Raw genomic sequence first — 20,287 nt, forward strand, 5'->3', positions numbered from 1 at the left:
ACGAGGTCTCAACGATCAATGATTAGGTGAGTATTTTTGATCGTTGACACTCGCTCGTAGCTGTTACACGCAATGACGTCGCTAACGACTCCGGATGTGCGTCACGAAATCCATGACCCTGACGACATATCATTAGATATGTCATTGCGTGTAAAGCCCCCTTTATTGACCATGATTGCCCCCATTAAAATAAAAACACTTTTTCTCACCTCCGGTGCCGCCACTGCTCCAGTGGTGTTAGCAATCTCTCTCCCAGGGTTGAAATGAAGTTGTTACGTCATGCGAGCCCTGTGCCAAAACAGCAGAGGCTTCCCTCTACACCTTCAGATGAGTTGAACATCAAGAGGAAGTCAGAGCTGGGGTTGCTGCCTCACTTCCTATTGATGTTTGAAATGTTTGAAGGTGGAGAGAGGAGCCAGCGATGATTGGGCAACAGGCTCGTATGACATAACAACCTCACGTGAGTCGCTGGAGACTGAGTGCCGACACTCCTGGTTCGACACCAGCATGGGAAGTGAATATATGCTATTTTAAAGGGTTAAATATGGTGAACAAGATGGAGCTGATTTTTTCATGTAAAAAAGGTCCCTACACATATTAGATAGCTATAGCAAACAATCATTCAGCTCAAAGCTACGGTATATCCACCAACTCATTTATACACAGGAGCAGTCGGTTCAATTGAGTGTTCCTCTGTTCTTCAGGTGAGAGGGCCACTTTTAGACTTCTATGGAGCCAGCTTGTCTCTAGGGAGAATGAGAGTATCAGCCTTTAGAAACTAAATATGCTGGATTGATCTTTCCAATTACATTGTCTGTTGGGGGGAGAGTCAAGAGGCCTCCATGCACTTTGACATTTCAGAATATCCAACCAGGTTTATTCAAACTTAGGGCGGCTTTGCACGTTGTGACATTGCACGTGCGATGTCGATGGGGTCAAATCAAAAGTGACGCACATCTGGCGTCGCAGTTGATATCGCAACGTGTAAAACCTTTTTGATACGATGAACGAGCGCAAAAGCGTTGTTATTGTATCATCGCTGCAGCCTCCGACATTTCCATAATGCCAATGGTGCGACAAGTACGAAGTTGTTCCTCGTTCCTACGGCAGCACACATCGCTGTGTGTGAAGGCGCAGGAGCGAGGAACATCACCTTACCTGCATCCTGGCTGCAATGATAAGGACGGAGGTGGGTGGGATGTTTACATCCTGCTCTTCTCCGCCCCTCCGCTTCAATTGGCTGCCTGCCGTGTGACGTCGCTGTGACGCCGCACGACCCGCCCCCCTAAGGAAGGAGGCGGGTCGCCGGCCAGAGGGACGTCGCACGGCAGGTATGTGCGTGTGAAGCTGCCGTAGCGATAATAATCGCTACTGCAGCTTTCACTAGATATCGCACGTGCAACGGGTGCGGGACTATCGCTGCAGCATCGGTAACACATTGTTACCGATGTCGCAACGTGCAAAGCCCGACTAAGTCTAATGTGTATGAGCTCCTGAAAAAATACATTTCTTTATATATTGTATCTACCTCCTGCAAAACAAATCTGCTTGTGATATTGCACCCACTGTCCACTATGAAAGTGGCAAAGTTTGTAGTTTAGTCAAGGCCTCAATCAGATGCATAAAATTATAGTGACGTGTGAAGAAGGGTTCACTTTTGGCAACCATCCACTGTTTGGGAGTATCTAGATATGACCCACATATTTACACGTTGTGATGTTGCACACAGTTCACATACTGTTCAATGGGGTCCACTTGCTTGCACGTCTTCAAGGTAGCAACAAGAAGACTTTTCATTTGAAAAGTTCAACAGATTTATTACTCCTTCATAAACCCCTCCAGCAACACAGGAACAAAACAGTCTTTTCCAGTATAAAGTTCCAAACAGAACACCAAAAGTCCACACGTTTATCTCTGCAGGGTTCAGCTACACAGAATCTCAAAATCCCAAGGGAGATGTTCCAGTCTCCTGACACAGACTCATTCAGTCTAGAGCATGTCTCACACAGGCTGCTCTTCACACACTCTGCCATGTGCCAAACAAATAGTCTCTATTTTACATGCTTTATGTGACACAGGCACACCAATGGGTGGGGGTATGTAGGTAGCCAGACCCACCCATCTCTCCAGCTACCTGTAAACCTGACCCAAAGAACACTATACAAACATGTGGCACTTCATGTCCCAGAAAGGACATCCAGGTTTACACCACTTCCATGGCACATACCGCCCATTTACAATTTTTCATTTTCTTTCATTTAAATGCATTTATTTTTGGCTAAAAATAAATTAAAATACTGACCATTATCATTATAATTTTTTTTTTTTAAAGGCTCTTGGTTTCATTGCACATTGCTGCCTCTAATTGAGTTAACTGCAAATCCATCAGTGAGGTCAACATATACAGACTTATACATTTTATACAACGTGATCTAATAGTTTCTTTTTCCACTTCACGTTTCATTCCTTTAGCAAACATATTGTGCATTACCCATTAGTTAGGAAAGAAAATTGCAGTAATACTGCATTGAGTATTCTACAGCAGTCTACCAATGAATTTCATTATTAACGTTATTTCATCTTTGTCCGTTTAGGCAACAGATCCTGATGCTGGAGTCAATGGTCAAGTTCGTTACAGCCTGGCAAACCTCAATAATGTTTTCCGGATCACATCCAATGGCAGTATTTATACGTCTGTAAAGCTGGACAGGGAAATAAGAGACTATTACGAGCTCATTGTTGAGGCAACAGATGGAGCCCCCACCGACCCTCGCCGCTCTACAATAACACTGGCTATTAAGGTTATTGATATTGATGACAATAGCCCTGTTTTTACAAATGCCCCATATGCGGTGTCTGTACCAGAGAACATGATGCCAGGAACTGTTTTTCTACAAGTTCAGGTGAGTTATAAAGCTTATAAGGACAGAGCAACTATGTATTGCTGTTCTATTATTTATTCACTTTTATTTTTGTATGTTGCTATATATTCTACAGTAAAATGTCCAGAATTACGAGCAGGTTCCTAATGATTGTGATACTTCAGAATCCCATCTAAGAGAATATTACAATGTTAATACCACAAGTATGAATCATATTAGGGAACTGTCCTTGATGAATCATAAGGATAGTTTGGGTATCTCCAAACTGTTAGCTAAATGTATTGGCAAAATTGGAGAATATTTACAAATCAAATTGTTATGGTAGTAAGAAGAGATGAATAAAGTTTGGGGTTCATACCGAACAGTGTGTGTCCAGATCTTGGACTCGAACATGGACTTAAAAAAAAGTCTTAGAGTGCTATTTGTATACTAATAATGTTTCTTAACACTAGATGTCTCAGAGAGGGGTCATTTAACATTTCTACCTTTGGAACCCAGAGAGCTCGAACTTTCTGGGACTTCTAGTGTTAAAAGGCTGCAGTGCAACCAATCATCAAACTTTACTACATGCAAAAGATAACTGTGCGCTGCTGTAAACAATAAAGATTAAAAAAAGTGGATAGAAAATAAATTTATAAAAATGATGTAGGCTCCTGCTTGTTTTTGATCACCACCATGGGTAAAGCAGACAGCTAATATCTGCAACCCTTATCTGTCAGCTTTACTTTGGCTGGCTATAAAAAGTAAAGGGTATCTCATACCATTTTTTAAAACTATTTAAATAAAGAATTTTAAAAAATGGCGTGGACTTTTATTCTAATCAGCCAAGGTAAAGCACACAGCTGGGGCTGATCTTTTCAGGCTTTTAGGGCCCATGGTTATTTTGCCCCTTTCAACCTAAAAATAGTTGTCCGCAACCACCCCGGAGGTGGTGCATCCATTAAACTAATTCTGGCATTGTGGACGGCTCTCCCCGATTGCCCTGGTGCAGTAGCAATCGGGGTAATAATTTTTGGGTTGATGCCAGCTATGAATTGACCCACAGTAAACTATGGAGCCTTGTTCAGAGAAAATTCTCAGAACAAAGCTCCATAGGAATTGATGGTTGTCATGGTACATAACTCCATTGGATTACTTCAGAACCTCCAGGATTTATTTTGAAGGAATAAATTGGTGAAAGAGGGACTGTGAGGGGTCTCTATTCAAATACATTTTTTTTTTTTGTTGTTTCCCTTTGGCCATGGTGTTTTTAATTATATACTTTCTGGGTCAGTGATGGGAGTGTCTGATAGACTAACCCCTGGACTTGATGTCAGCTATTAATTCACAGCTGACATCAACCCCAAAAGCATTACACCAATTGCTGCTACACCAGAGCAATTAAGAAAAGCCAGGCAAAGCTCCCAAATTGGTGCACTTATTTGATGCGCCACTTCTGCGGCGGCTGTGGGCTGATGTTTTTAGGAAGGGAAGTGACAAATAACCAAGCATCTTCCCAACCTGATAATATCATCCCCCAGCTCCCTGCTTTATCTTGGCTGGTTATCAAAATTGAGGGGACCCCACAACTTTTTTTTAAAAAAAAAATTAAATAAACAATTTTGAAAAACAGGATAGGATCCCCAACATTTTGTATATCCAGCCAAGGTAAAGCTGCAGCCCTTTTTATAAAAAATAGGTGGTAGCCCATCCCGTTTTTTTATTATTTATTTCCTAGTTACATTTGTTTGAAGGACAACTACCTCCATTTTACTTCCTTATACAGCCCCCAGGCACTTACTACGACCATTTTACAGCTATTTCACCTCACAGATGTTTGTGGCTCCATTGACTTATATGTGGTTTGGGGTCAACTTCGGGTCAAGCCTGGGTCCCGAAGCTAAACTTTTAACCATAGTCCAGTATAACCTGGTGAACCTGAACTTCCATGTCTAGTACTAGGCTTATATAATATTAAAGGGAACCTGTCAGGTGCAATATTCACCCAGATTCAGGAACAGTTCTGGGTGCATATTTCTAATCCCTGCCTAACTGTCCCTGTTTCTAACAAAAAAGAAGGGAAATTATGATCAAACATCCATATAATATTATTATTATTTATTATTATAGCGCCATTTATTCCATGGCGCTTTACAAGTGAAAGAGGGTATACGTACAACAATCATTAACAGTACAAAACAGACTAGTACAGGAGGATAATGGACCCTGCCCGCGAGGGCTCACAGTCTACAGGGAATGGGTGATGGTACAATAGGTGAGGACAGAGCTGGTTACACAGTGGTGTACTGGACTGAGGGATATTGTAGGTTGTAGGCTTGTTGGAAGAGATGGGTCTTGAGGTTCCTCTTAAAGCTTTCCACGGTAGGGGAGAGTCTGACATGCTGAGGTAGAGCGTTCTAGAGTATGGGGGAGACACGGGAGAAATCTTGTACGTGATTATGGGAAGAGGAGATAAGAGAGGAGTAGAGAAGGAGATCTTGTGAGGATCTGAGGTTACGTGCAGGTAGGTACTGGGAGACTAGGTCACAGATGTAAGGAGGAGACAGGTTGTGGATGGCTTTGTGTGTCATGGTTAATGTTTTGAACTGGAGTCGTTGGGCGATGGGAAGCCAGTGAAGGGATTGGCAGAGTGGCGAGGCTGGGGAATAGCAAGGAGAGAGGTGGATTAAGCGGGCTGCAGAGTTTAGGATAGATTGGAGGGGTGCAAGAGTGTTGGAAGGGAGGCCAGAGAGCAGGAGGTTGCAGTAGTCGAGGCGGGAGATGATGAAGGCATGCACTAATGTTTTTGCTGATTCTTGGTTAAGGAAAGCACGGATCCGGGAGATATTTTTGAGTTGTAGTCTGCATGAGGTGAAGAGGGCTTGGATGTGTGGCTTGAAGGATAGAGCAGAGTCGAGGGTTACTCCAAGGCAACGAGCTTGTGAGACTGGGGAGTGTGAGCAACCATCAAGTTTGATGGAAAGGCTTGTTGGAGGAGATGAGTGAGGAGAAAGAAAGACAATGAACTCTGTTTTGTCCATGTTAAGCTTTTGGAATCACGCAGAGAAGAAGTATGAAATAGCAGACAGACATTGTGGAATTTTGGTTAGTAGAGAGTTAATGTCTAATATGCAATAGATTATATTTTATTGAGCAAATGAGGAATCCAACACCATAATATTGTTAAAAACATTATCAAAGCACCCAAACCTAGTCATCCAAATTGTTAGATTGATATATTAACCAAAATGACAAGTAACAGTTTCTTGCTATATCCAATATTCACTGAAGCATGGACCTCTGTATGTCAATAGATAAGCTGATATATGGAAAGCATCATATTTTATACTGCATACTTATGATAGTCTAACAGCTTTTTAAATTTATACAAGGAGATCTTATTAATCAAAAAAAGTTGGTACAGATTGCATAAAAAAAAAAAATTGTTGGATCACTGTCTGACCGAAAATCCAATCACATAGATGGGCGACAGATGCTCCTACACAACTATATTGTTACACATGCACAAGGATAATTCCCCTCCTATCAAAGGGGTTAGCAGAACAAAATAATTGGATTTGTAATATTAGAAGTATAGCTATCTGAGGTATCAAGTACACAGGATGCCCTACTCGTGTTTCGGCACATGCCTTCATCCAGGGGCGATGATCAGGTGGTAATCATGAGGGATGTTGCAGTAATCAAGGCGGGAGATTGAGGGTATGCACTAACATTTTCGTAGATTGAGAATTGAGTAAAGGACAGATTCTGGAAATATTTTTGAGTTGAAGACATGAGCAGGTGGTGAGGATTGGATGTATTGTATGAAGGACAATGCAGAGTCAAGTGTTACTCTGAGAAAGCGGACTTTGGGTGCTGCGGAGAGCATGCTGTTATTTATTGTGTCACGCTCCCCGGGTCCTCGGCTCCCCTCCCCGGGTCCTCAGCTCCGCTCCCCGGCTCACCTGCCACGCTCCCCTCGTCCCAGCCTCCGGTGCCCGTCCTCCATAGGTCCTCTGGTCGCCGATCCCGGCGTCCGACATCTTCCCAGGCCCTGGCCGGCTCTCCTGCGTCCTCCTCGCAGCCTCCTTCCCTGGCTTCTGGCACCCGGGCCGCGCGCATGCGCATTAGGGCACGCGCGCGGTCACTGACCCTTTCTTAAAGGGCCAGCGTCCAGTAACAGGAAATGAGGTTAGTCAGGTTCAGGGTATAAAGGGGGTTCTTGTCCAAGGGGGCGGGGCCTGATCTTCGTGTTCCCTGAGCTAGGAGTCAGGTCTCCTGGTGTTTATGTGCCTGTACTCACCTATCTCTCTTTGTAGAGCCGTACCTGCCTCGCCATCCAGTCTGCCGTATCCCGAACCCCGCACGCTGTCCGTCTGCCATCCGACAGCACCTGCCATCTCGGATCCCTGCGGTGACCCGTCATCTTGCTCCAGAGGTTCCGGACTCCGCCTGATATCATCTCGGCCTCCGAACCTGAGCTACGTCACCAAGACTACCTTCTGTGACTCCGTGGTCCCAGGGACTCCTCCGCTGTCTTCACTTGCACGGACTATCCTGCTGCCCTTCAGTGCTTCAGCTGCCGGACTCCCTACCTCCATCTTAGAGTTCGGTCCAGTGGATCCACCTCCTGGGTCTGCCCGACCGCCCGGCCGTGACAGTAAGATCAGGCCATGGATCCCGCTGCTGCACTAATGGCCCTGCAAGAGGAACTCCAACGCCAGCGTGAAGTCCAGACCCGCATGCTGCAATTCATGACCTCCGTGGACACCCGCCTGTACACATTACAAGCATCAATGACGCCTGCGGCACCCAGGTCCCCCGCCAGGCAAGCCATGGCTCCCGTACCAGTGGCAGCCTCTTCAGATGCTTCCCGACTCCGTTTGGCGTCACCTCCTCGGTATGCTGGAGATCCCAAGACCTGCAGGGGCTTCATAAACCAATGTTCCCTTCACTTCACGCAGCTGCCACATCTGTTCGCCTCCGACCAAGCCAAGGTCGCCTTTATAATGTCCCACCTAGAGGGCGAGGCGCTGGCGTGGATGAACCCCTTGTGGGAGAAGGAGGACCCCATGACCAAGGATCTTCAACAGTTCCTACAGGCCTTCCGCAGTACCTTTGACGAGCCAGGACGCGCCTCTGCCTCTGCTTCATCACTCCTCCGCCTACGTCAAGGGACACTGACGGTGGGTCAATACGCCATCCGTTTCCGCACTTTGGCTTCAGAACTCGGGTGGAATAATGAGGCCCTAACAGCCGCCTTCTGGGAAGGACTCTCGAGTCGCATCAAGGATGAGTTGGCGGGTCGGGACGTGCCCTCCACCCTAGATGCACTGATCGCCCTAGCAACTCGTGTGGACATACGTTTTCAGGAGCGCCCCAAAGAGCTATCTCGGGAGAGACGCCCGGTACGGCATTCTCCTCCTCCGCAGAAGTCCTCCGTTCCTCAGTCATCAACAGCTGGGATTCCCGTCCACGAGCCCATGCAGATCGACCGAGTGCGGCAGTCTGAACGACGTCGAGCAGAGCGGCTCGCCCAGGGCCTCTGCTTTTACTGTGGTGAGGACACCCACCTGCTACGCTCCTGTCCAGAGAGGCCGGGAAACTCCAAAGCCTAGGGTTGGTAGGAGAGGCCACCCTAGGTGCTGGGACCCTCTCTGACCCAGTTACATGGACAGTGCAAGTGACCACGGGAGAGACGCGGTTCACGGCTGATGCCTACCTCGATTCCGGGGCAGCAGGCAATTTCATCCAGCAGGCCACGGTGGACAAGTACCGGGTGCCTGTCATGCCACTCGACAAACCCCTAGTGATTGCCTCGGTGGATGGGAGGCCTCTCTCTGATACCATCTCCTTGATCACCAGGCCTGTCGAACTACGCATCGGTGCTCTTCACACCGAGAACATCGCTCTCTACGTTCTCCCACACATGTCCCACCAGATCCTGTTGGGACTCCCATGGTTGCGGACACATGAACCATCGGTTAGCTGGGGTACTGGCGAAGTCACCCGTTTGGGCTCTTCGTGTCATGAGAGGTGCCTAAAGTCCATACCACCCCTCCGACGACCTCCGGTTCCTGAGACCCTAACGGGGCTGCCTTCGGCCTATTGGTCCTTTGCCGATGTCTTTGACAAAAAGGAATCCGAGGTACTGCCGCCACATCGTCCATACGATTGTGCCATTGACCTGCTTCCAGGGACAACCCCACCTAGAGGACGGATATATCCTTTATCTCCAGCCGAAACCAGGGCCATGTCAGATTACATCTCAGAGAGCCTAGCAAGAGGGTTCATTCGGAGATCCTCCTCTCCTGCTGGAGCAGGTTTCTTCTTTGTCAAGAAGAAAGAGGGAGACTTACGCCCATGCATAGACTACCGGGGTCTCAATCAAATTACCGTGAAAAACAAATACCCCCTGCCGCTCATTCCCGAATTATTTGACCGGCTTAGAGGAGCTCGTGTGTTCACCAAGCTGGATCTTCGGGGTGCTTACAATCTGGTACGCATCCGCTCTGGTGACGAATGGAAAACCGCGTTTAATACGCGCGATGGACATTATGAGTACTGCGTGATGCCCTTCGGTCTGTGTAACGCTCCTGCCGTCTTCCAAGAACTGGTGAACGACGTGTTTCGGGACCTTCTCTACATCTGTGTGGTTGTTTATCTAGATGACATCCTTGTCTTCTCTCCGGACCTCCAAACCCACAGAGAAAACGTACAGCTGGTCTTACAAAGACTGAGAGAGAATCGCCTGTACGCAAAGTATGAGAAGTGTGTCTTTGAGCAGTCTTCCCTCCCCTTTCTGGGGTACATCATCTCTGATACTGGACTGCAGATGGACCCCAAGAAGGTCTCCGCCATCATCAACTGGCCTCCGCCTTCTGGACTGAAGGCAATCCAACGCTTCCTGGGATTCGCCAACTACTACCGCCAGTTTATCCCGCACTTCTCTGCCTTGACCGCTCCTCTCTCCGCTTTGACCAAAAAGGAGGCTAATCCTAAGGACTGGTCACCTGCGGCAGACGCCGCATTTTGTTCTTTGAAGCGAGCATTCGCCTCCGCCCCTGTACTCCACCGACCGGAGTTAAACCGCCAGTTCACCTTGGAAGTGGATGCCTCCTCCTCAGGAGCCGGAGCAGTGCTCATGCAAAAATCCTCCTCCGGGAAGATGGTGACCTGCGGTTTCTTCTCTAAGAGCTTCTCAGCACCCGAACGTAATTACACCATCGGTGACCGAGAACTACTGGCGGTCAAACTGGCTCTGGAGGAGTGGCGCTACCTCCTGGAAGGAGCAGTGTACCCCGTGATTATCTACACGGACCACAAAAACCTGGAATACCTGCGGTCCGCTCAGCGACTGAACCCACGGCAAGCCAGGTGGTCCTTATTCTTTGCCAGGTTTGACTTCCAGCTCCACTTCCGACCAGCGGACAAGAATGTACGCGCTGATGCCTTGTCTAGGTCTCTCATGCCCATGGAACAGGAGGAAGAGACTATCCAGCCTATCATCTCTCCTAGCAAGATTGTTCCGGTGGCTCCTGTCACTCTGGCCCAGATACCACCTGGGAAGACCTATGTCTCGGAGACCGACAGGCTAACGGTCTTACACTGGGGTCATACCTCAAAAACAGCCGGCCATGCAGGCCAGAAGAGAACATGGGGTGCGATTGTACGCCATTACTGGTGGCCATCTCTTCGCACGGACGTCGCCGCCTTTGTCTCGGCCTGCTCCTCTTGTGCCAGAAACAAGACGCCCAAACACCTCCCACATGGCCGCCTTCTGCCTCTGCCGATACCTTCGATTCCGTGGCAACACATAGCAATGGACTTTATTACGGACTTGCCATTGTCATCCGGGCACACAGTCATATGGGTCGTGGTGGACCGGTTCTCAAAAATGGCCCATTTCGTTCCTATGGCTGGACTGCCCTCTGCTCAGGAACTCGCGGACGCTTTTATACAACACATCTTCCGCTTGCATGGCTTTCCATTACACATCGTATCAGACAGAGGAACTCAGTTCACCTCCCGCTTCTGGAGGGCTCTCTGTAACCATCTGGGAGTGACTCTGGACTTTTCATCTGCATACCATCCTCAGTCTAATGGCCAAGTAGAGAGGGTCAATCAAATCTTGACCTCATTTCTACGTCACTATGTTAACGCCCATCACGACGACTGGTCCGCTCTTCTACCTTGGGCTGAATTCTCCCACAACCACCACATCAGTGAGTCGTCCTCCTGCTCTCCCTTCCATGTTGTTTACGGACTTCAGCCTTCCATCCCATTGCCTGTATCCCCCTCTTCGGATGTCCCTGCTGCAGATACAGTAGCCCGTGACTTTGCCACCATTTGGGACTCTGTCAAGGTGTCTCTAGGACGTGCTTCCCTGCGGATGAAGAGACACGCAGACAAGAAACGCCTGGATCCTCCGTGTTTCTCTCCTGGAGACCTCGTCTGGCTTTCTTCCCAGTACGTCCGCCTGAAGATACCTTCATACAAGCTGGGTCCTCACTACATTGGGCCGTTTAAGGTCCTCACCAGGATCAATGAGGTCTCCTACAAGCTGCAGCTCCCGGCCACGATGAGGATACCCAACTCGTTCCACGTCTCCCTGCTCAAGCCGGTGGTCCTTGGTCCCTTCTCCGCTGCTGCCGGTCCAGCTCCTCCACCTATTGCCGATGATGACATCTATGCGGTAAGGGATATCGTGGCCATGAAGACCGTTCGAGGTCGGCAGTTCTTCCTGGTGGACTGGGCAGGGTATGGTCCTGAGGACAGGTCCTGGGAGCCCAGGGAGAACGTAGGCACTCCTCTTATCCGTGCCTTCATGTCCCGGTTGCGGGGAGGGGGGCGTGGGGGGGGGGGGTACTGTCACGCTCCCCGGGTCCTCGGCTCCCCTCCCCGGGTCCTCAGCTCCGCTCCCCGGCTCACCTGCCACGCTCCCCTCGTCCCAGCCTCCGGTGCCCGTCCTCCATAGGTCCTCTGGTCGCCGATCCCGGCGTCCGACATCTTCCCAGGCCCTGGCCGGCTCTCCTGCGTCCTCCTCGCAGCCTCCTTCCCTGGCTTCTGGCACCCGGGCCGCGCGCATGCGCATTAGGGCACGCGCGCGGTCACTGACCCTTTCTTAAAGGGCCATCGTCCAGTAACAGGAAATGAGGTTAGTCAGGTTCAGGGTATAAAGGGGGTTCTTGTCCAAGGGGGCGGGGCCTGATCTTCGTGTTCCCTGAGCTAGGAGTCAGGTCTCCTGGTGTTTATGTGCCTGTACTCACCTATCTCTCTTTGTAGAGCCGTACCTGCCTCGCCATCCAGTCTGCCGTATCCCGAACCCCGCACGCTGTCCGTCTGCCATCCGACAGCACCTGCCATCTCGGATCCCTGCGGTGACCCGTCATCTTGCTCCAGAGGTTCCGGACTCCGCCTGATATCATCTCGGCCTCCGAACCTGAGCTACGTCACCAAGACTACCTTCTGTGACTCCGTGGTCCCAGGGACTCCTCCGCTGTCTTCACTTGCACGGACTATCCTGCTGCCCTTCAGTGCTTCAGCTGCCGGACTCCCTACCTCCATCTTAGAGTTCGGTCCAGTGGATCCACCTCCTGGGTCTGCCCGACCGCCCGGCCGTGACATATTGTAATATATAGATGAGGTAGGGAAGAGAGGTGAGAAGAGGAAAGATCATTCATTAGTTCAGTTTTGACCACATTGAGCTTTATTAAGTGAGACGAGAAGAAAATGGCTGAAGACACCTTGGGACTTTTGGTGTTCTTAGGAGACCCTTAGCAATATTGTGACATTGGTGAATATAGCACAAGCGATTGGATGATCGCAGGTTCATGTCCCCTAAGTGGACTAACAAAAACAGTGAAAATTAAAATAAATACTTAAAGAGATATTAAAAAATATATAAAAGTTCAAATCATCACCATTTTTCCCTTGAAAAATCAATAAACCAAAGAAAATTAAAAAATGCATGTCGCTAAATTCTTAAAAGTCATTTCTATAAAAATATGAAATAAATTAATCCAATTGGTAAATGGCATAATGAGAAAAAAAAATAAAAAGCCAGAATTACATTTTTTCAACTGCCACAACAGAACAAAAAATTCTAATAACAAGTGATCAAAATATTGTTATTGTACCAAAAAATGATATCCATAAAAATGACAGATTGCGTGCAAAAATCAAGACCTTAAAGGGGCTTTACACGCTACGATATCGTTAATATTTTATCGTCGGGGTCACATTGTTAGTGACGCACATCCGGCGTCATTAACAATATCGCAGCGTGTGATACTTACCAGCGACCTTAAGCGACCTCAAAAATGGTGAAAATCGTTCACCATGGAGAGGTCGTCCCAAAACCAAAAATCGGTAATGGTTGATTATCGATGTGGTTCGTCGCTCCTGTGGCAGCACACATCGCTGTGTGTGACACCGCAGGAGCGAGGAACGTCTTCTTACCTGCTGCCTGCCACAATGCAGAAGGAAGGAGGTGGGCGGGACGTTACGTCCCGCTCATCTCCGCCCCTCCGCTTTGATTGGCCGGCCGCTTAGTGACGTCACGGTGACGTCGCTGTGATGCCGAACGTCCCTCCCCCTTGAGGGAGGGATTGTTCGGCATTCACAGTGACGCCGCCGACCAGGTAAGTGCATGTGACGCTGCTGCAGCGATAATGTTCGCTGCGGCAGCGATCACACGATATCGCATCCACGACGGGGGCGGGTGCTTACACGCTCGATATCGCTAGCAATTGCTAGCGATGTCGTAGCGTGTAAAGCCTGCTTTACACAAGTCTATATCCCTAAAATGTAAAACATTACGGTTCTTGAAAAATGGAATCACAAGCAAAATTTAACTAAACCCAGTCACACATATTTTCCCTTATTCTCATTCTCTGTACCAACTGTATATGTGGCACCATTAGGCTAGCTGCGCACGTGTGCGCTCTGCACCGCACCTAAAAGGTGCGCTTCAGAGCGCAGCTGAAAAGCTCCATTCTGAAGCGCATGGTGCCGGCAGAGAACGTGCGCTCTGCCTGCAGCTCCTGCCATAGACAGAGCAGGGGCTGCTGGCAAAGCGCACGGAAGAAGTGACATGTCACTTCTTAGAACGCACGCTTTGGGCAGCAGCCGAAGCGCTGCGCTCTAAGATGCCACGTGCGCACGGCCCCTGCACAATCTCCATAGATTGTGCAGGGGACGCAGGATGCATGCAGTTACGCTGCGCTACAAAGCGCAGCGTAACTGCATGAATTACGCACACGTGCGCACATAGCCTTAAGCGTCCATATATACAAAATACACTGCTTTTCCTTAACCCAGTTTGGAACTTATCTCCTTATAGAAGCTGATGAGATTAGTTTGACAGGACCGATCCCTCATAAACCCATGGTGATATTAGGTCATGAGGCTATTTTTCTTAAGATTCTCCAGGATAGCATCTCTTTGGAAACCTACTGATATTTTAGCCACAGTAAAAGTTAAACTTAATGACTTATAATTTCCAGGTTCAGATTTTCTCCCCTTTTTAAATATTGGCATCACATTTGCTATGCACCAGTCCTGTTGTAAAGTTCCTTTAATTATGGAATTTGTTAGTATTAAAAATAACGGTCTATCACTGTTCTTAATTCCTGCAGTACTCAGGGGTGTATGCCATCTGGGCCTGGGTATTTGTCTACGATAGTGATTTTGAGGCAGCACCGTACTTCCTACTGGGTTAAACAAGTGACATTTAATGGGTAATTTATGGTATCTCTGATGATATCATCTGTCATAATATTTCCTTGTATAAATACTATAGAGAAAAAGGTGTTTAGCAGATTGGCCTTTCCCTCACCCTCTTCCACCATTTCACCCAGATTAGTTTTGAGGGGGCAACATAATCGCTTTTGTGTCTCTTACTGTTTATGTAGTCAAAGAATATTTTTTGTTTATTTTTACTTTCACTGGCAGTGAGTCTCTATCCAAAACTTTGTTGCCTTGATTTGATTTTTATAAAATGTATTTACTTTTCTATAATTTTTTTAATGCCCTTATCACTATCCTATTGTTTTAATTCCCAAAATGCTATTTACCTATAGTGGTTTTCTTTTACTTCTATCCTGTTTATTCCCATAGGGTATATATTGTGCACAGGTCCTATTTAAAATGCTTATAAAAGTGTCCCATTTGCTTTGTGTACATTTGCTTCTCAGGACATTGTCCCAATTTATGGTGCTAAGTTTTTTTTTTGTACATTGGAAATTTGCCTTCCTGAAATCTAGTGTTCTTGTAGCCCCTCAACCATATGTCTTATTTAAGATACAGCACAGACCAAAAGTTTGGACACACCTTCTCATCTCTAGAACAACTATTAAGAGGAGGCTTTGTGCAGCAGGCCTTCATGGTAAAATAGCTGCTAGGAAACCACTGCTAAGGATAGGCATCAAGCAGAAGAGACTTGTTTGGGCTAAAGAACACAAGGAATGGACATTAGCCAGTGGAAATCTGTGCTTTGGTCTGATGAGTCCAAATTTGAGATCTTTGGATCCAACCACCGTGTCTTTGTAGAAAAGGTGAACAGATGGACTCTAAATGCCTGGTTCCCACCGTGAAGCATGGAAGAGGAGGTGTGATGGTGTGGGGGGAGCTTTTCTGGTGACACTGTTGGGGATTTATTCAAAATTGAAGGCATACTAAACCAGCATGGCTACCACAACATTTTGCAGCGGTGTGCTATTCCATCCGGTTTGCGTTTAGTTGGACCATCAAGGACAATGACCCCAAACACACCTCCAGGCTGTGTAAGGGCTATTTGACTAAGAAGGAGAGTGATGGGGTGCTACGGAAGATGACACGGCCTCCACAGTCACCAGACTTGAACCCAATCGAGATGGTTTGGGGTGAGCTGGACCACAGAGTGAAGGAAAAAGGGCGAACAAGTGCTAAGCATCTCTGGGAACTCTTTCAAGACTGTTGGAAAACCATTTCCGGTGACAACCTCTTGAAGCTCATCAAGAGAATGCCAAGGGTGTGCAAAGCAGTAATCAAAGCAAAAGGTGGCTACTTTGAAGAACCTAGAATATAAGACATATTTTCAGTTGTTTCACACTTTTTTAAGTATTTCATTCCACATGTTTTAATTCATAGTTTTGATGGCTTTAATGTGAATCTACAATCTTTAGAGTCATGAAAATAAAGAAAACTCTTTGAAGGAGAAGGTGTGTCCAAACGTTTGGTCTGTACTGTACATGACAACTTATTTTGTGATCACTATTACCCAAGTGATCCCCAACCCGAATATTGGATATGTGATATGGCTTTTTGGTTGATATCAGGTCTAGAAGTTCCCAACCTTATTGTTGGATCCTGAACCAGTTGTGAAAAGTGATTTTCTTTCATTGTTGTTAAAAACCTGTTTCCTTTGCTGGACCTGCAGGTTTCTGCTCCTTCATTTATTTCAGGATAGGTTAAGTCTCTCATAATAATGTCCTCCTTTATTCACTCTAACTGATCTATTTGCTTTATGAGGATATTTTCTGCTGCTCCATTATATTTAGAAACTTATAACACCCCCTACCAGTATTTTTTTATTCTTTATCCCTCCCCTCTCTCACCCACAAAGACACTATATTTTCATTACCTTCAGATCTAGTAGGATGGGTTTTATGGATGATTTTACGCATAAATAAACCCCTCCCCCTCTCTTATTTTTACGGTCATTCCTGAACAGACTGAATCCCTGTAAATTAACAACCCAAATTGTCCAGCCATGTCTCTGTTATCCCCATCATATTTTTTTCTTCCAACAATATTAATCCTAATTCTTCTACCTTCTTGGTGAGGCTTCTGGCTTAGTCTACATGCATTTGATGTATTTCAGAGGCTAAAATAATCTGCAAAAAAAATTTGGAGATGTTTAGTTGTTTTAATAGTTAATGATAAGGCAGGAAACTTTTAAATTGTAAAACTAGGAATTATCATAGGTAAGTCATACGTGCTCACAGCAAAGGAACAGTAACAGCCAGATTTTGTTTTTACAAAACATTCATTCTACATGAGAAAGCAGCAGGAACAGACAGTTTAATATTGATTGAGGTAACAGTGGGAATTACATGAACTTTAGTCCAGGGTTACATTAAAAAGTCAATAAACACTGCTAAAGTAAAGAAATACAGAAACTTGGATAGCAAAGCAAAGCAAGAGGGATCTGTCCAGATTGTTGGGGTTGTGTGCATTGTATACAATCAAGCATCCTTCTCAAAAAAGCTTTTAAAGATTATGAAATGATTCCTGTAAAACTATCATCACCCAGAATACCAATATCTGAAACATGCAAGCTAGGAAGAATGTCACACATAACAACTGGGCGGCACGGTGGCTCAGTGTTTTAGCACTGCAGTCTTGCAGCGCTGGGGTCCTGGGTTCAAATCCCACCAAGGACAACAACTGTAAGGACTTTGTATGTTGTCCCTGTGTTTGTGTGGGTTTCCTATATTAACTTCTCACACTCCAAAGATATACAGATAGGGAATTTAGATTGTTAGCCCCAATGGGGACAGTGATGGCAATGTACTTAAAGTGCTGTGGAATCAACATAGCTATATAAGTGAATAAATATTATATTATTATAATTGCTCAGCATATTTTTTAGAGTGATTCAAATTTAAAAAGGTTGTCCAATATTTAATCTATTTTTAAATGGACCGGGGACAATGGAAAAATAATAGAATAGATGATGTCATCTTATAGATTGGTGCCACTTTGCTGTACTCAGCGCTGTGTTCCGGTTAGTTACTTGGCATTCACATCCTTTGGAGGAGTCATGTGACCATTGAAGCCAATCAGTGGCCACTCTAGTTACCAGCTGTATCTTCCACTTTCCACTCCCTCCCACCTTTAATCCTTTTACCTCCAGGTGATTTTTAGTTCTGTCCTCCCTTTCTTCCAAGAGTCATAAACTTTTATTTTTCCCTCAATATAGCTGTATCTGTGCTTTTTCTTTGTTGAATGAGTTGTACTTTTAAATGACGACATTCATTCTGCCATATTGAGTACTGAAAAATAAAAAGAAAATTCCAAGTTCAATGAAATTGTAACTATATTGCAAATCCACAATGTTTTTTTTTTTTAATTTATTTACCATGTTCACCTCCTTTAATGTCCATTCTCAAACTTAAAAATATAAGTTCTGAATGCTGGACATAATGAAACATTCACAAGTTCTTATCTTAAAGCGACCTTCACATGTCCATGAAAAACATATGTGTTTGCACATCTATGTTGAAGGTGTGTATGGCTCACCCATGTGCAATGATTTTGGCAAACTAATGTTCACCGTGTGCTATATGTGATAGCACACGGAGAGCAGGAACTTTTACTCACCTGTCCCTGACGCTGCTGTCCCTGGTGCTGATGTCTTCAGTGCTGCTGCTTCCGGGTCCGCTGTGCAGGGAATATGCAATTAACATAACGAGTTGAGTCCCTCAGAAGCAAGTGACAGCAGCACTGCAGACACCAGTGTGGGAGCCAGGTGAGTATAGAAAATCATATTATTTCAAAGACACGGGTTTTCTCCGTTACGTGTCATACTGATGTGACATCAGTGCTGCCAGAGAAAAACGAACACAGTCACGCGTGTGCTCCATATGAACACATCCCTTGTGAAAACACTGATGTTTGCACAGACCATTTTATGTTAATAAGTCTGCGTATGTCAGTGTCTCTGGTACGTATAAAAACAGACGTCATACCGGAATCACTGACGTGTGAAGGGGGCCTAAAGTTATGATAGATTTCTTCAAACTGCGCAGCATGCCTGTACACAAAAAGATTGCTAGTGAATCAACATTTGATCAGACCTGTTCATGAGCCTCCTTCAATTGAAACTCAGTTTTCATATATGATGTTTTTTAATTGGGGGATTCTGATGGACAGGTCTTGTCACATTCAACAGGAGCTTTATACAGTCCATTTGGAAGGCTGCACTAAGGCCTAAGCCACACAGTGAGAAAAATGGTGCGAGTGGAGTGCGATAAAAATCGCATTCCACTCGGACCAATATTAGCCTGTGTGTCAGCGCACATGAGCAATTATTTTCTCAGCCCTAATCGGACCGAAAAAACAATCGCAGCATGCTGCGATTGTAATGCGAGACTTTCTCTCGCACCCATTCAAGTGTATGGGGCGAGATAAATATCGCACTGCACTCGCGGTACACCGGAGTACCGCGAGTGCAGAGCAAGAATGGCAATAGCCGGCTACGGAGGAGAGAGGGAGATAAATTCCTCCCTCCCCTCCTCTGTGCCGGCCCTCCACTCCTCAGCGCTGGCCCGCCCTTCTACAGTGCCGGCCCGCCCTTCTACAGTGCCGGCCCGCCCCCCGCAGCTGATGTCCACTTGCACGAACGGACCTCAGTCGCAGGGACACTCACATGACACTCGGCTCTGCTGTACTGCCAGCATGAGCTGAGTGTCCTACGAGGGGATCGGAATAATTCCCATGTGGTCCTAGCCTAACAATTGCAGAAGGAAAACTGGTAACACATATTGTTATATTTAGTAATTGCCTCATAATCATGTTTCCAACGTATCCATTTTCATAATTATTTTAATAATAAAAAAATAAAAAATTAACCACCTTAAATAAATTTGAGCTCCATCTTCTTATGTGTCCTGTATTTGTATGTACTCTCCCTTTTTAGTGTGGGTTTTTAGACTATTAATGTAAACAAGAATGTTTAAAGGGAACCTGTTACCAGATTTGGGGACTATAAGCTGCGCTATCAGTGGGCTCTTATATACTGCATTCTAACATGCTGTATATAAGAGCCGAGACCGCTGTGTAGAACGTAAAAATCACTTTACAATACTCACCTATATGGGTGGTGCGGTGCAGACCGGTCGGATTGGTGTCTCCATTCTCCGGGTCCAGCCTCTTTCAGCCTTATTTGTCCTCCTTCTGAAGCCCGGGTGTATAACGCGTCCTACGTCATGCACACAGGCTGGCATTGAGGTCCTGCGCAGGTGCACTACAATACTTTGATCTGCCCTGACCAGATGTAGTGCATCTGTGCGGGATGTCAATGCCAACCTGTGTGCATGATGTGAACCCAGGCTTCAGGAGAAGAAGGACAAAGATGGCCGAAAGAGAAGGTGCCGGTCTCCAAGAACGGAGACACCCATCTGACCGGTCTGCACCGCACCACCTGTTTAGGTGAGTATTTTAAAGTGATTTTTACTTTCTACACAGCGGTCTCGGCTCTTATACACAGCATGTATCATATATACAGAATGTTGGAATGCTGTATGTAAGAGCCCAGTGGTGGTGGCCGCAGCTTATAGTCATATCTGGTGACAGGTTCCCTTTAAGTTCATCAACTGAAAATAGGGATCCTGAAAACTGCAAAATAAAAAATAAAAATAATATCAAACCAAAGCTGAATT

At 46.2% G+C, this 20,287-nt stretch overlaps 1 protein-coding gene across 1 annotated transcript in view; it reads left to right on the forward strand.

Annotated features, from left to right (window-relative positions):
• The window catches only part of PCDH15 (protocadherin related 15), a 2,365,808-nt gene that overhangs the window by 1,621,127 nt on the left and 724,394 nt on the right, over window positions 1-20,287 (forward strand). Inside the window, exon 20 of the mRNA XM_075348720.1 lies at window positions 2,595-2,903. Within this exon, the coding sequence (XP_075204835.1) occupies window positions 2,595-2,903 (309 nt within the window). The remainder of the gene's footprint in view (window positions 1-2,594; window positions 2,904-20,287) is intronic.

This window comes from Anomaloglossus baeobatrachus, chromosome 5 (assembly GCF_048569485.1).
Source record: "Anomaloglossus baeobatrachus isolate aAnoBae1 chromosome 5, aAnoBae1.hap1, whole genome shotgun sequence".
Classification (NCBI taxonomy): Eukaryota; Metazoa; Chordata; class Amphibia; order Anura; family Aromobatidae; genus Anomaloglossus; species Anomaloglossus baeobatrachus.